Raw genomic sequence first — 13,184 nt, forward strand, 5'->3', positions numbered from 1 at the left:
CACTGCAGCTGAGCCTTTGGGTATTTTTGAAGAGTAAAGTGCCCTGAGGAATGTGTATAGGCAAGGGTCTCGCCCTCCCGCTGGATGGCTCCGGATGTAAAGTCATGGAAACACTGTTCCTGCATGTCTTCTAAGAGGCTTCTCAGTGTGGAGAGTGGAGAGCGCCAGCTGAGGGCCGGCCTGGCCCAGCTGGAGACAGAAGCTTGCCAAACTGACTCCATCCCTTAGGAACCAAGAAGACAGCCAGAGTACCAGGCAGAAGCAGCCTGGGCCTCACAGTAGTTGCTAATCTGTAAGTTACATGAGGGCAGGAATTATGTTTTGATCCCCAGTATATCCCAGGCTCCTCACACAGTGCCTAGCACATAGTGGTGCCCAATACACGTTTTTTTTTTCTTAAACGGAGTCTTGCTCTGTCACCCAGGCTGGAGTGCAATGGCGTGATCTCCACTCACTGCAACCTCCGCCTCCTGGGTTCAAGTGATTCTCCTGCCTCAGCCTCCCAAGTAGCTGGGACTACAGGTGCCTACAACCACGCCCAGATAACTTTTTTGTATTTTTGGTAGAGATGGGGTTTCATTATGTTGATCAGGCTGGTCTTGAACTCCTAACCTCAGGCCATCCACCTGCCTTGGACTCCCAAAGTGCTGGGATTACAGGCATGAGACACTGCAACCGGCCTCAATACACATTTTAGAGTGAATTTTGGTAGGAATTTTTTTTTTTTTTTTTGAGACAGTCTCACTCTGTTGTCCAGGCTGGAGTGCAGTGGTGTGATCTTGGCTCACTGCAACCTCCACCTGTAGGGTTCAAGCGGTTCTCCTTCCTCAGCCTCCCGAGTAGCTGGGACGACAGGTGTGCACCCCCACGCTAGGCAAGGTTTTTTTTTTTTTTTGTATTTTCAGTAGAGATGAGGTTTTGCCATGTTGGCCAGGCTGGTCTTGAACTCCTGACCTCAAGTGGTCCACTCGCCTTGGCCTTTCAAAGTGTTGGGATTACAGGTGTGAGCCACCGCACCCGGCCTGAATATTTCTTTAAAGAGATGGGGTCTCACTGTTTCCCAGGCTGGTCTTGAACTCCTGGGATCAAGTGATCCTCCTGCTTCAGCCTCCCAAGTAGCTGGGAATATAGGTGTGCCCTACAACACCCAGCCCTAAATTAATTTTTTAAATGAAATCTCACTAAGTGACATGACAGCAACTTTGCACAGATGAGTTGAGTTCACTTCATCTCCAAGCCAGTGGTCCCCAGAACCTCACCCATTCAGTTAGGAGCAAGAGGGTGCTGACAAGGACCCCATTAATAGGCCCGAACCATGCCATCCTCAGGAAGCTGAACTCATGGTTGCAGGCCCCTGTCCTCCCACGGGGCCACAGAAAATAGCAAAGGAAGTGAAAATGTCCCATCCATACCCAAGCTCTGAGACCACACCGGCAAAGCTGAGTGTCTCAAAGCCAGGGGCCCAACACAGGGCACCTCTCCGCAGCCTCCGTGTGATTTCGTAGCTGAACAAGTTCTATCCCAGGCCTGCCTTCTCTCAGATCCCTCTTCCTCCCTCCTTACCTGGGTTCTGAATTCCAGGCATTACACCAACCACAGTCGTACACAAAAGGGCCTTGTGCTCAGATGTAGCCCTGGAAGCAACAGCAGTACCTGGAAGCCTGTTAGGAAACAGAATCTCGGGCCCCACCCTGGGCACTGTCCAATCAGAATCTGCATTTTAAACAGGAGCCCTTGATAGATTGGTTTGAGAAGCACTGGGTTGGAGTAGTAATCGTCACTGAGATGACCATATCAGCATTCTATTTGCCTCCATAACAAATTATCACGAAACTGGTGGCTTAAAACAATATTCATAATCTCCCATTTCTGTAGGTCAGCGGTCTGGGCACAATGTAGCCCGGCTGGGTCCTTTATGCAGGGCCTCAGGGCTGGGCTCTGAAGGCTCTGGGGAGGATCTGGCTTCCAAGCTCGCTGGCTGTTGGCAGAATGCACTTCCTTCCGCTTCCCACACGGCCCCATTGAAAACAGCAAGGACGTGTCCAAACCTAGAGGCTTCAGATCTCACTTCTGCTTATAGCTCCCGTGATCACATTAGACTGTTGGATAATCCAGGATAATCTCCCTATTTTAAGGTCAACCCACCAGTTACCTTAATTTCATCTGCAAAGCCCCTCTTGCCACGTGATAGAGCATAACCACGGGCACGGCCCGAGAAGGTGAAGGTCATGGGGGCCGAAATTCTGCCTACCACAGTGACTTCATCAGCAACAGGTCCAGTTCGGGATGAATCGCCTCTGAAGGGTGGTCTCAAGCGCCCCAGCTGAAGTTTCGGCCATCTCCGCCGGCCACACCCCACTGGGTTCCTCCTCCCCGGCTCTGGCTGTTTGATCCCATCTAGCCATCGCCCACGTCCATGCTGCCATACGGCCTCTCAGCACATCCCAGTTCCCTCCTGCCCCTGAAGAGCTCTTACCTGAGGACACGCATCATTCCGCAGGAAACTCCATCTTTCCACACTATCCCCAGCTGTTCTCAGCTACCCAGAAAAAAGGATCAAAAACGCTCATGTGGAAAAACGTGGGGACATATCTCATTCCACCCCACACTCTCTCAGCACAACCTGGGAATGTGACCTGCCAGGCAGCAACCCCAGAAGCAACACCACTCGGGTTCTCCCACGGGCCAATGGCGCGGTCTTTGGGTATTCTCAGGATTCCCTCGCCCAGACAGGTGGCCAGCTAGCAGGAGTGCACAATTCCACATATCAGCTAAAGTCAAATGATGGCTCAATCTTCTCCATCTACTAAATCAAATTGGTGCTAGGCTCCACGGCCAAGGATGCAAAGCTGGTTGTGTTTGGTCCCTTCCAAACTGGGCTGTGAATGGGCAGTGGTAGGTATTACCTTGGAGTTGCTACCTCTATAGAATCCCTCCTAGCGAACTGGAATCTGCATTTTAATGAGACATCCAGGTGATCTGTAAGCACATCCTGAAATCCTGAGGAAAACCCGAAATCAGCAGCAGAAAGGCGGATTCCAGCTGTGTCCAGGCAGCCTTCGTTCCTAGTCCAGTCCTTACCCGGCCCATACAGACCCAGCTCCCGGCCACTCTTCCTCCTCCATCAAGCACCACCTGTCTCTAGAGACCTTTCACAAAAATAAAACTTTAGGGAAGGGCGGGGCCTTTGGAATAATCCTGTCTTCCCCCACCTCATGGCCCCTCGCATATAAGTGCCATCACCATCATCAAGCCACGTGCTGTGTCTCAGAGGCTGTTCCCTCCTAGTTTAAGATCTTTTGAGAAACCTCAGTCTGGCTGATACAGTCCTGGTATATAGCAGGTCTGCTAAATTGTTGTTAAACTGCCTTGATTTCGATAGATGAAGCAAGCAGAGCCAGGAAAAGTTGGGGAGATCAGCTAAGATCACTGGGCAGTCAGGGGCTGATCCACGTCCAAGCTTCTGAACCAGGGAGGCATACAAGATGCTTTGGTGACTTACGTGTGTGTGCCATTTTTGTTTCTCTCCAAAACCCACCTTATGTTGGATGCCATCTCAATTCTTCTTTCATATTCTGAGAATGAGTCTTTTATCTAAGCTCATTAAAACAGAAATTCCATCCATATTTACTTCAAAAGACTCAAAAATACAAATTTAATAGAATACTATGAATTTCACAGGCACCAAAGTTTACAGCTGTTGAGGATGAGGTCACACTGGCTCAACTAAAGTCATGTCACCTCTCTCACCTCGTGGCCTTCTTTTATCCTTGTTTTACATTCTTAAGCGATAGCATAAAGAAAATCAAAACCCAGAAGAGGTTTGCTGTAATTACTCCAAAATAATTTCCTTCAGTGAAAATCTCTTTATCACTATGATTTTAGTGATAGAGGGACAAACAGAGCTCTCACGTGGGGCTGAGTGCTCACTAGCAAAGGGCAGAGGCTGCCACCAGGCCACCAAGGCCCATCTGGCCAGGCAAGGTCACCCACAGCCCTCACATTTACTCCAAATGGTCATTCTTGAGCCAGCTGGGTTGGGTCCCATCCCTTCTGGCTTGTACCACCACAAACAAAACCTCAAGAATATCTGCTTTGCATTTTCTTTTTTTTTTTTTTTGAGACACAGTGTCTCCCTCTGTCACCAGGCTAGAGTGCAATGGCGTGATCTCAGCTCACTGCAACCTCTGCCTGCCAGGTTCAAGCAATTCTCCTGCCTCAGCCTCCCGAGTAGCTGGCACTACAGGCACGCACCACTACGCCCAGCTAACTTTTGTATTTTTAGTAGAGATGGGATTCCACCATGCTGGCCAGGATGGTCTCGATCTCTTGACCTCATGATCCACCCACCTTGGTCTCCCCAAGTGTTGGGATTACAGGCATGAGCCACTGCACACGGCCGCCTTTTTTTTTTTTTTTTTTTTAAAAAAAGGAGAAAAGTAACGACAAACAATAACCTGAAGAAAAACCAAGAAACAACACAGATCATATGGGAAGCACAACTTTCTCACCACAGTAACCCAAATTATGACGAATAATCCTACCAAGAACACACCTAATACTGGAGGGAAAGAATGCTTACACACAACTGCTGTTTGCTTTGAAGATATGAATAAGCTCCAAGTTTTTATATTTCACAATTTATATACTTTATTATAGTCCACAGTCTGCTAAATAAAAGCAGTAACAAGATATTTCACAAACTATTGTACAAATTAAGTCTTATGAATTTAATCTCATAAAAAATTAGGTGCATAGTCATACTGGCTAACCTAAAATGCTATTTTATCTACAGCCTAAAATATTTTATAAGAGACAGTTCCAGCACTAAAATTAATCCCAGTTTTGTTTTTTTACAGGTTTTACAACAAAAGTTTGTGCTCTTAATCAAAAGATCCAGACTAATTCAGCATGTAAAAAATAAATTTTACAAAGAACCCAAGATAATATTTTTCAAATACACTTTTATTTTCTTTTTTTCCTTCCTCACATACAGAACTTCTCCACATACCACATTTCTTGCAGCTATAAAGTCACTTGATGTTGGCCGGGTACCATTTTATCCCTAAAACTCTGTTGACATCAAAGTATGACAGTGTTATATCCATAAAATATTTACATAGCACAGCGTATTAAGCTTTAGACACTTGGCAATTAAACCACATAAAAAGAGGACAAGACCCCCATCCTACATGTTTGGAATCAGGTGTTCACAGGTCCCTATCTGGCGACTGTACACTGGTTCAAAGGGCAGCAGAGGCAACAGGCAGTTACTTCAGAGGACACTGAACACTATGATCTGGAAGCACGTTATGATGTAACCCAGTGTCATGTACCACACACCTTTCTCCAAGGTGGTCTCATAATTCTAGAATGGAAGGTCCAGCTGATATAAAATGAAGACAGACAACACAACATTTACTGCGGAGATATCCTACTCATCCTATGCACGTGCTGTGATTTTGAACATAACTCGTCCCAAAAACTTGTCACGATCATCCTGACTTTTTAGGTTGGCTGATCCATCAATCTTGCACTCAACTGTTACTTCTTTCCCAGTGTTGTTAGGAGCAAAGCTGACCTGAACAGCAACCAATGGCTGTAGATACCCCACCTGGCAATAAAAGGAAAAGACATTAATTCAAACTCTATGGAAACTTTATACTTTTCTCTACCAGGAATCGGCTTATTCTGTAAATTTTCTTTTTGAGACTCTGTCGCCCAGGCTGCAGTGCAGTGGTGCAATCATGGCTCACTGAAGCCTCAAGCAATCCTCCCACCTCAGTTTCCTAAGCAGCTGGGACTGCAGGTGCATGCCACCACAGCCCACTCCTTTTTACACTTTTTTGTAGACACAGGGTCTCCCTGCCCAGGCTAGTCTCAAACTCCTGGCTTCAAATGGCCCTTCCACCATGCCCTCCCAAAGTGCTGGGATGACAGGTGTGAGCCACCGCATGTGGCTTGTAAATTAAAATAATAATAATAAAATAATTTAGATCTATTATTTTCTGTTCTCTGCATTCTTTTTAATTTCTTGGAGCCGTAAGTCCATACCTGTAACTACTGATAAAAATGTTGGCTGTGTGTGACAGCTCATGCCCCTGAGCTCAAGTGATCCTCTTGCCTTGTCCTCCCAAAGTGCTAGGATCACAGGCATGATCCTAGCCACCACACCCAGCCTATTATCATTACTTTTTTTGTGTGTGTGAGACGGAGTCTTGCTCTGTCACCCAGGCTGGAGTGCAGTGGCACAATCTCAGCTCCCTGCAACCCCCGACTCCTGGGTTCAAGTGATTCTCCTGCCTCAGCCTCCCAAGTAGGTGGGATTACAGGCACCTGCCACCACGCCCAGCTAACTTTTGTATTTTTAATAGAGACGGGGTTTCACCATGTTGGCCAGGATGGTCTCAATCTCCTGACCTCGTGATTCATCTACCTCAGCCTCCCAAAGGGCTTGGGATTACAGGCGTGAGCCACCACACCCTACCCTTATCATTATTTTTTAATATTCTTTTTTGAAATGGAGTCTGTTGCCCAGGTTGCAGTGCAGTGGCACCATCTCAGCTCATTGCAACCTCCACCTCCCAGGTTCAAGCGATTCTCCTGCCTCAGTCTCTCATGTAGCTGGAATCACAGGTGCCCACCACCATACCCAGCTAATTGTTGTATTTTTAGTAGAGACAGGGCTTTGCCATTGTTACTAAAGTTGGCCAGGCTGGTTGCGAACTCCTGACCTCAGGTGATCCATCCATCTCGGCCTCCCAAAGTGCTGGGATTATAGGCGTGAGCCACCGCACCAGCCTTTTTTTTTTTTTTTTGAGACATTGCACTCTGTTACCAGGCTGGAGTGCAATGATGCAATCTCGGCTCACTGCAACCTCTGCCTCCCGGGTTCAAGCGATTCTCCTGCCTCAGCCTCCTGAGTAACTGGGATTACAGGAGGGTGCCACCATGCCCAGTTAATTTTTGTATTTTTAGTAGAGACAGGGTTTCGCCATGTTGGTCAGGCTGGTCTCGTACTCCTGACCTCGTGATCCGCCCACCTCGGCCTCCCAAAGTGCTGAGATTACAGGCATGAGTCACTGTGCCCGGCCTTAATTTTTAATATTCTATAATCTTGATTTTAATTTACCTTTTCATCTGTAAGTTGTTTAAGCGACAGCTTCCACTTGTCCCTCCCCCCATATAGAAGGGTCTTTTTAATAATTTTTAGTTTTATTGCATTGTAATCACAATGTATTGATTGTAATTGTAATACATTTCTACTTTTATGGAACTTAAAAGATTTTATTATTATTTATTAATTGATTTTGAGACAGATTTGTTCTTATTCTCCAAGCTGGAGTACAATGGCACGATCTCGGCTCACTGCAAACTCTGCCTCCTAGGTATAAGGGATTCTCCTGCCTCAGCCTCCCAAGTAGCTAGGATTACAGGTATGTGCCCCCATGCCCGGCTAATTCTGTATTTTCAGTAGAGACAGGGGTTCTCCATGTTGGTCAGGCTGGTCTCGAACTCTTGACCTCAGGTGATCCGCCCGCCTCAGCCTCCCAAAGTGCTGGGGTTACAGGCGTAAGCCACCGTGCCAGGCAGTAATGAGCTTTTTTATTTTCCCCTCACATGATACTTATTGATGACAGAGGAAAAAAAGTAACTTTGTATTGTAGAAACCTGGCTGACACCACCTTAACCAAGCAATCAAGGTAATATCACCATTAATGGAACGAAATGATACCATGTCCCTCCTGACACTCTTTGAGAACTCAACATTTCTTCTGAGGCACTCATGCCAAAACGCACAACCTACATTTAATCATGAAAAACCACAAACTCAAACTAATGAACATAAAATAAGCCATAAAAGGCCTGTACTTATTCTTCAAGAGTACAAAGGCATGAAGAGACTGAGGAAATATCCCAGACTATAGGTTGCTAAACATATTAACAGTGTGACATCTTGGATCAGGAAAACACTCTTGTCTTTCACTATAAAGAATATTACTGGCCGGGCACGGTGGCTCAAGCCTGTAATCCCAGCACTTTGGGAGGCCGAGACGGGCGGATCACGAGGTCAGGAGATCGAGACCATCCTGGCTAACACGGTGAAACCCCGTCTCTACTAAAAAATGCAAAACCTAGCTGGGCGAGGTGGCAGGCGCCTGTAGTCCCAGCTACTCGGGAGGCTGAGGCAGGAAAATGGTGTAAACCCGGGAGGCGGAGCTTGCAGTGAGCTGAGATCCGGCCACCGCACTCCAGCCCGGGCGACAGAGCGAGACTCCGTCTCAAAAAAAAAAAAAAAAAAAATTACTGCAACAACTGATGGATTTTCAACAAAGTCTACAGATTCATAAGAGTACTATATGTTACCTTCCTTTGTTAACTGTACTATGGTTATTGTCTTTGTTTTCTGTTGCTTATAACACAATACTTGAAACTGGGTAATTTATAAAGAAAGGAATTTATTTCTTACAGTTAATGGAGGCTGAGAAGGCCAAGATCAAGCAGCTGCATCTGGTGAGAGCCTTCTTTGCTGCTGGGGACTTTCAACAGAGTTCTGAGGTGGTGCAAGGCATCACATGGCCGGGGGCTGAGCATGCTAACCTGCTAGCTCAGGTCTCTCCTCCTCTTCTTATAAAGCTGCTAGTTCCACTCCTATGATAACTCATTAGTCCACTAACCTTTTTTTTTTTTTTTGAGACAGAGTCTCGCTTTCTCGCCCAGGCTGGAGTGCAATGGTGCAGTCTTGGCTCACTGCAATCTCTGCCTCCTAGGTTGAAGTGATTCTCCTGCCTCAGCCTCCCGAGTAGCCGGGATTACACGCACCCACCACTATGCCTGGCTAATTTTTGTATTTTCAGTAGAGATGGTGTTTCACCATGCTAGTCAGGCTGGTCTAGAACTCCTGACCTCAGGTGATCTGCCCACCTCGGCCTCCCAAAATGCTGCGATTACAGGCGTGAGCTACCGCACCCAGCCGCAATGAGCTTTTGGTTTTCTTTTTTGAGATGGAGTCTCTCTGTTGCCTAGGCTAGAGTACAGTGGCACGATCTCAGCTCACTGCAACCTCCAACGCCCAGGTTCATGCCATTCTCCTGCCTCAGCCTCCTGAGTAGCTGGGACTACAGGCGCCCAACACCATGCCCGGCTAATTTTTTGTAATTTTTAGTAGAGACAGGGTTTCACCGTGTTAGCCAGGATGGTCTTCATCTCCTGACCTCGTGATCTGCCTGACTCGGCCTCCCAAAGTGCTGGGATTACAGGCATGAGCCATGGCGCCTGGCCTTGATTTTATTTTTTGGGGGGGGTGGGGGGGAGGCGGTGGGGACAGAATCCCATTCTGTCGCCCAGTCTGGACTGTGGTGGTACAATCTTGGCTCACTGCAACCTCCACCTCCTGGGTTCAAGCGATTCTCCTGCCTCAGCCTCCTGAGTAGCTGGCACTATAGGCACACGCCACCACGCCCAGCTAATTTTGGTATTTTCAGTAGAGAGAGGGTTTCACAAAGTTGGCTGGGCTGGTCTCGAACTCCTGACCTCAGGTGATCCACCCGCCTTGGCCTCTCAAAATGCTGTGATTACAGGAGTAAGCCACCGCACCCAGCCTTGATTTTCTTTTTAAGTACTTTTCTACTTTCTCTACATAAGCATATACTACTACCTCTATGATGAAAAAGAAAATGACATTTTAGAAATAATCATCTAACTTTAATTTATCTGCTTGGGTTCTGTGTTCTGAATTGTAGATGTGGGAATTCCATTTACCATCACCATTAAAATAAAACAAAACCTGAACACATGATGCACAAATTAAACAGGGCTTGGGTCTACCTACCCCAGACAAGGGGTACGCACACAGATGCTCCAGCTTCCCAAAAGAGTAATTACCACATACGAACTTCTAAATACTTACATGCAGTTTTTTCCCATAATATGGGAAATATTTTAAGTCTATCATTCCATTATGAGGATAAACTGCTACATTTGGTATATCTTCATTCTAAAGTTGAAAACAAAAGAAATCCTCTTTAGGCTCACAAAAGAATTTCTAAAACTATGTTTATAATTAAAGCAGTATCAATCATGAATAGTTTGGAGAAACTGCTCCAACTATATTATCATTACAAGTGTATTTCTGAGAAGAAACTTGCTCATCTTGATTGCAAATATTATCTAACTAAACCCTTCCACATGAACTATCCTGGTTCTTATACGTCTAGATACACTCTATACTCTTTTTCATGAGAGTCCCTTCTTAATTATAGCCAGTTCCACTCATGTACTCCTGTAAAATCTTACCTGCCCTCCAAATACCAAATGCCAGCCTTTCTACCTAACAGCAGGAATGCACCAGTAGGTTTGGGACCAGTGTTTTCCTGAAATGAAGAAAATACTGTGCTTCCAGACTGGAAAGCAATGGCCAACACAAGGTGCCAACCTAGAATGCAGCACTCAGGCCTGGGAGACAGCAGGTGTCAGTTTCATGTGATTAATAACCAGAACTGCAACCAGAGGGGAAGCACGAGGGAAAACTTAAGGTACTCCAAGCAAAACTCTCCTCGACAAATTTAAATACTATATTTCTCAGGGATAAATTTATGAGTATATACAAATCATTAAGTATTACTTGTCTACTGGAATTCCATGTTTACCAACATATACAGACATATTCCATGCTTATCAACATATAAATCAAGCATCACCTATAGTCCAATTCATTCATGCTATTAGTTATTTCTAGTATCATTCATGATAAATTAGCAATTTATGAAAATTTGCATGTAACACTTTCCAAATGGGCCTAATTCTAATGAGTGTAACTTCAACACAGACTGAGTAGTAGCAAATGGACCACAATGATTAAAATCAGTGCTGGGTTTACGGAGCACTAGTTACAATAAAACATTATTAAATACTTGAATTTTATATCTATATATTAAAAAAATTTTTTTGAGACAGGGTTGAAAGCACACATGAAACAGCATAAAGCAGAACTAAGAATCCACTCTAAGGAGTTGTAGATTCTGCTCATTTCGTTTCATTATGAAGCAGCATATGGCTGTGGGGTGGGACAAGAAACAGATGAAAGGCACCGGCCAGACAGCACAAAGCACAGAGTGGTGATGCGCCCCACCCACCAGACAAGCTCTAATGATCCAGATGAAGAATATGTGGAAAGGGCAGGAAGTAACAATGCTAGGAGAAATCGCAAAAGCAATTTTCAATCACTACTCAAACTCCACCCTTCATTTGTACTCTTTAACTTAAAAAATAAGCTTAAAATCAAAGATAACATTTTATATTAGAGAAAAACTAGTCACTTTGATATCAGTGCTTTTCTGCAGTAATTGCTTTTGTTGAACATATTTTACCTTAATATATGACCTTCATTTACAGAACGCATTTCCCCAAAATGAAAAAAAGGTTTTTCTTTGAGAAACAGTTTGGAGTACCTTGGAGTGTGTTCTCTTTCTTTCTTTTTTTTTTTTTTGAGACAGAGTTCTCATTCTGTTGCCCAGGCTGGAGTGCAATGGCCCGATCTCGGCTCACTGCAGCCTCCTCCTCCTGGGTTCAAGTGATCAAGTGATCAAGTGATTTTCCTGCCTCAGCCTCCTGAATAGCTGGGATTGCAAGTGTTTGCCACCACGCATGGGTAATTTTTGTATTTTTAGTAGAGACGGGGTTTTGTCATGTTGGCCAGGCTGGTCTTGAACTCCTTACCTCAAGTGATCCACCTGCCTCAGCCTCCCAAAGTGCCGGGATTACATGCGTGAGTCACTACGCCCAGCCCAGCGTTTCCCACCAGATACCACACTTAGCTTACACTTCCCTCCTTTAGGCCTAACAAGTCTTAGTGGGCAGCATCAATGACAGAGCAGGGCACTGGGGCTCAGAGTTAAGGCCAGGTGCTCAAGACCATCAGGTGTGGCAGACGCTCAACTGTTCTCTCAGTGTGGGCCTAAACCATGATCTTGGCAGGATTTTTCTTAATCTTTTAATTTATACCTTCTGTGAAAATAAACATTTAGAAATTGTGAAATATTAAAATGAGTATCTGAATAATGAGATACTCAGGGTGAAGCATATATGTCATAATTTGCTAAGTATATGAATAACATCATTTTTTTTTTCTTTTTGAGACAGAGTCTCGCTCTGTTGCATAGGATGGAGCGGAGTGGCGCAATCATGGCTCACTGCAACCTCTGCCTCCTGGGTACAAGCGATTCTCTTGCCTAAGACTCCCGAATAGCTGGGATTACAGGCATGTGCCACCACGTCAGGCCATTTTTTAATTTTTAGTAGAGACAGCGTTTGGCCATGTTGGCCAGGCTAGTCTCAAATTCCTGACCTCTGGTGATCTGCCTACCTTGGCCTCGCAAAGTGCTGGGATTACAGGTGTGAGCCACCGTGCCAGGCAATAGTATCATATTGTAAACTATGAACAACTAACTCTAAGAACCTACTGATGGTCACTAAGTTCCACCAAAACAAAATGAAGTTTAAAAAATAATGCATTTTGTTTCTTCCCACTTTTGATTTTCTTAATATGATTCATTTTCATAATAAAATAAAATACTGGGAAAAAATGTCATAAATATGAACATTACACCTTTTGCAGGAATCATCTTTTAAGTTGATATATATTAAAAGGCCACCTTGGCCACCTGTGGTGGTTCACGCCTGTAATCCCAGCACTTTCAAAGGCAGAGGTGGGTGGATTGCTTGAGGCTAGGAGTTCAAGACGAGCCTGGCAACATGGCGACACCCTGTCTCTACGGAGAGAGAGAGAGAAAAAAAAGGCACCTCCAAGTATGGTCAGTATTTGTATTTTCAGGACTCTAATTTGTATAAAAGCAATTAAGGCAGAACAAAATCAATACAAGACAAATAAAAGACATATATATTACAAAAAGAACTAAAGAATTTAAAGAACACTTGATATAGACAAATCTAATAGCAAATTGCAATTATGATACGTCGTAAATGCTTCCATCTGTTCTGGAGAGCCACATCTCTAAAATTTATGGGTTCTAACTGGTTTACTACTTGTAACTAGCCCAGGGATAAAATGCCAAATTTTACAAACATTTCTTCCACTTTTATGTTTTTCTAAAAGCAAAAAAAAAAAAAAAAAACACGCACAGCAAAAAACCAAACTGAAAACCCCCCTCTTTTAGTTTTTTTTA

The 13,184-nt window shown here is 44.8% G+C and overlaps 1 protein-coding gene across 2 annotated transcripts in view; it reads right to left on the reverse strand.

Annotated features, from left to right (window-relative positions):
• Nucleotides 1-4,944: 4,944 nt before the first annotated feature.
• Nucleotides 4,945-13,184, reverse strand: part of ATP1B3 (ATPase Na+/K+ transporting subunit beta 3) — a 46,491-nt gene continuing 38,251 nt past the window's right edge. For both annotated transcript variants that reach the window (XM_017862622.1, XM_017862633.1), the window contains 2 exons: nt 9,911-9,997; nt 4,945-5,614 (listed from right to left, as the gene is read on the reverse strand). In XM_017862622.1, the coding sequence (XP_017718111.1) occupies nt 5,444-5,614; nt 9,911-9,997 (258 nt within the window). In that variant the 3' untranslated portion in view covers nt 4,945-5,443. The remainder of the gene's footprint in view (nt 5,615-9,910; nt 9,998-13,184) is intronic.

This window comes from Rhinopithecus bieti, unplaced genomic scaffold (genome assembly GCF_001698545.2).
Source record: "Rhinopithecus bieti isolate Rb0 unplaced genomic scaffold, ASM169854v2 scaffold_2654, whole genome shotgun sequence".
NCBI lineage: Eukaryota > Metazoa > Chordata > Mammalia > Primates > Cercopithecidae > Rhinopithecus > Rhinopithecus bieti.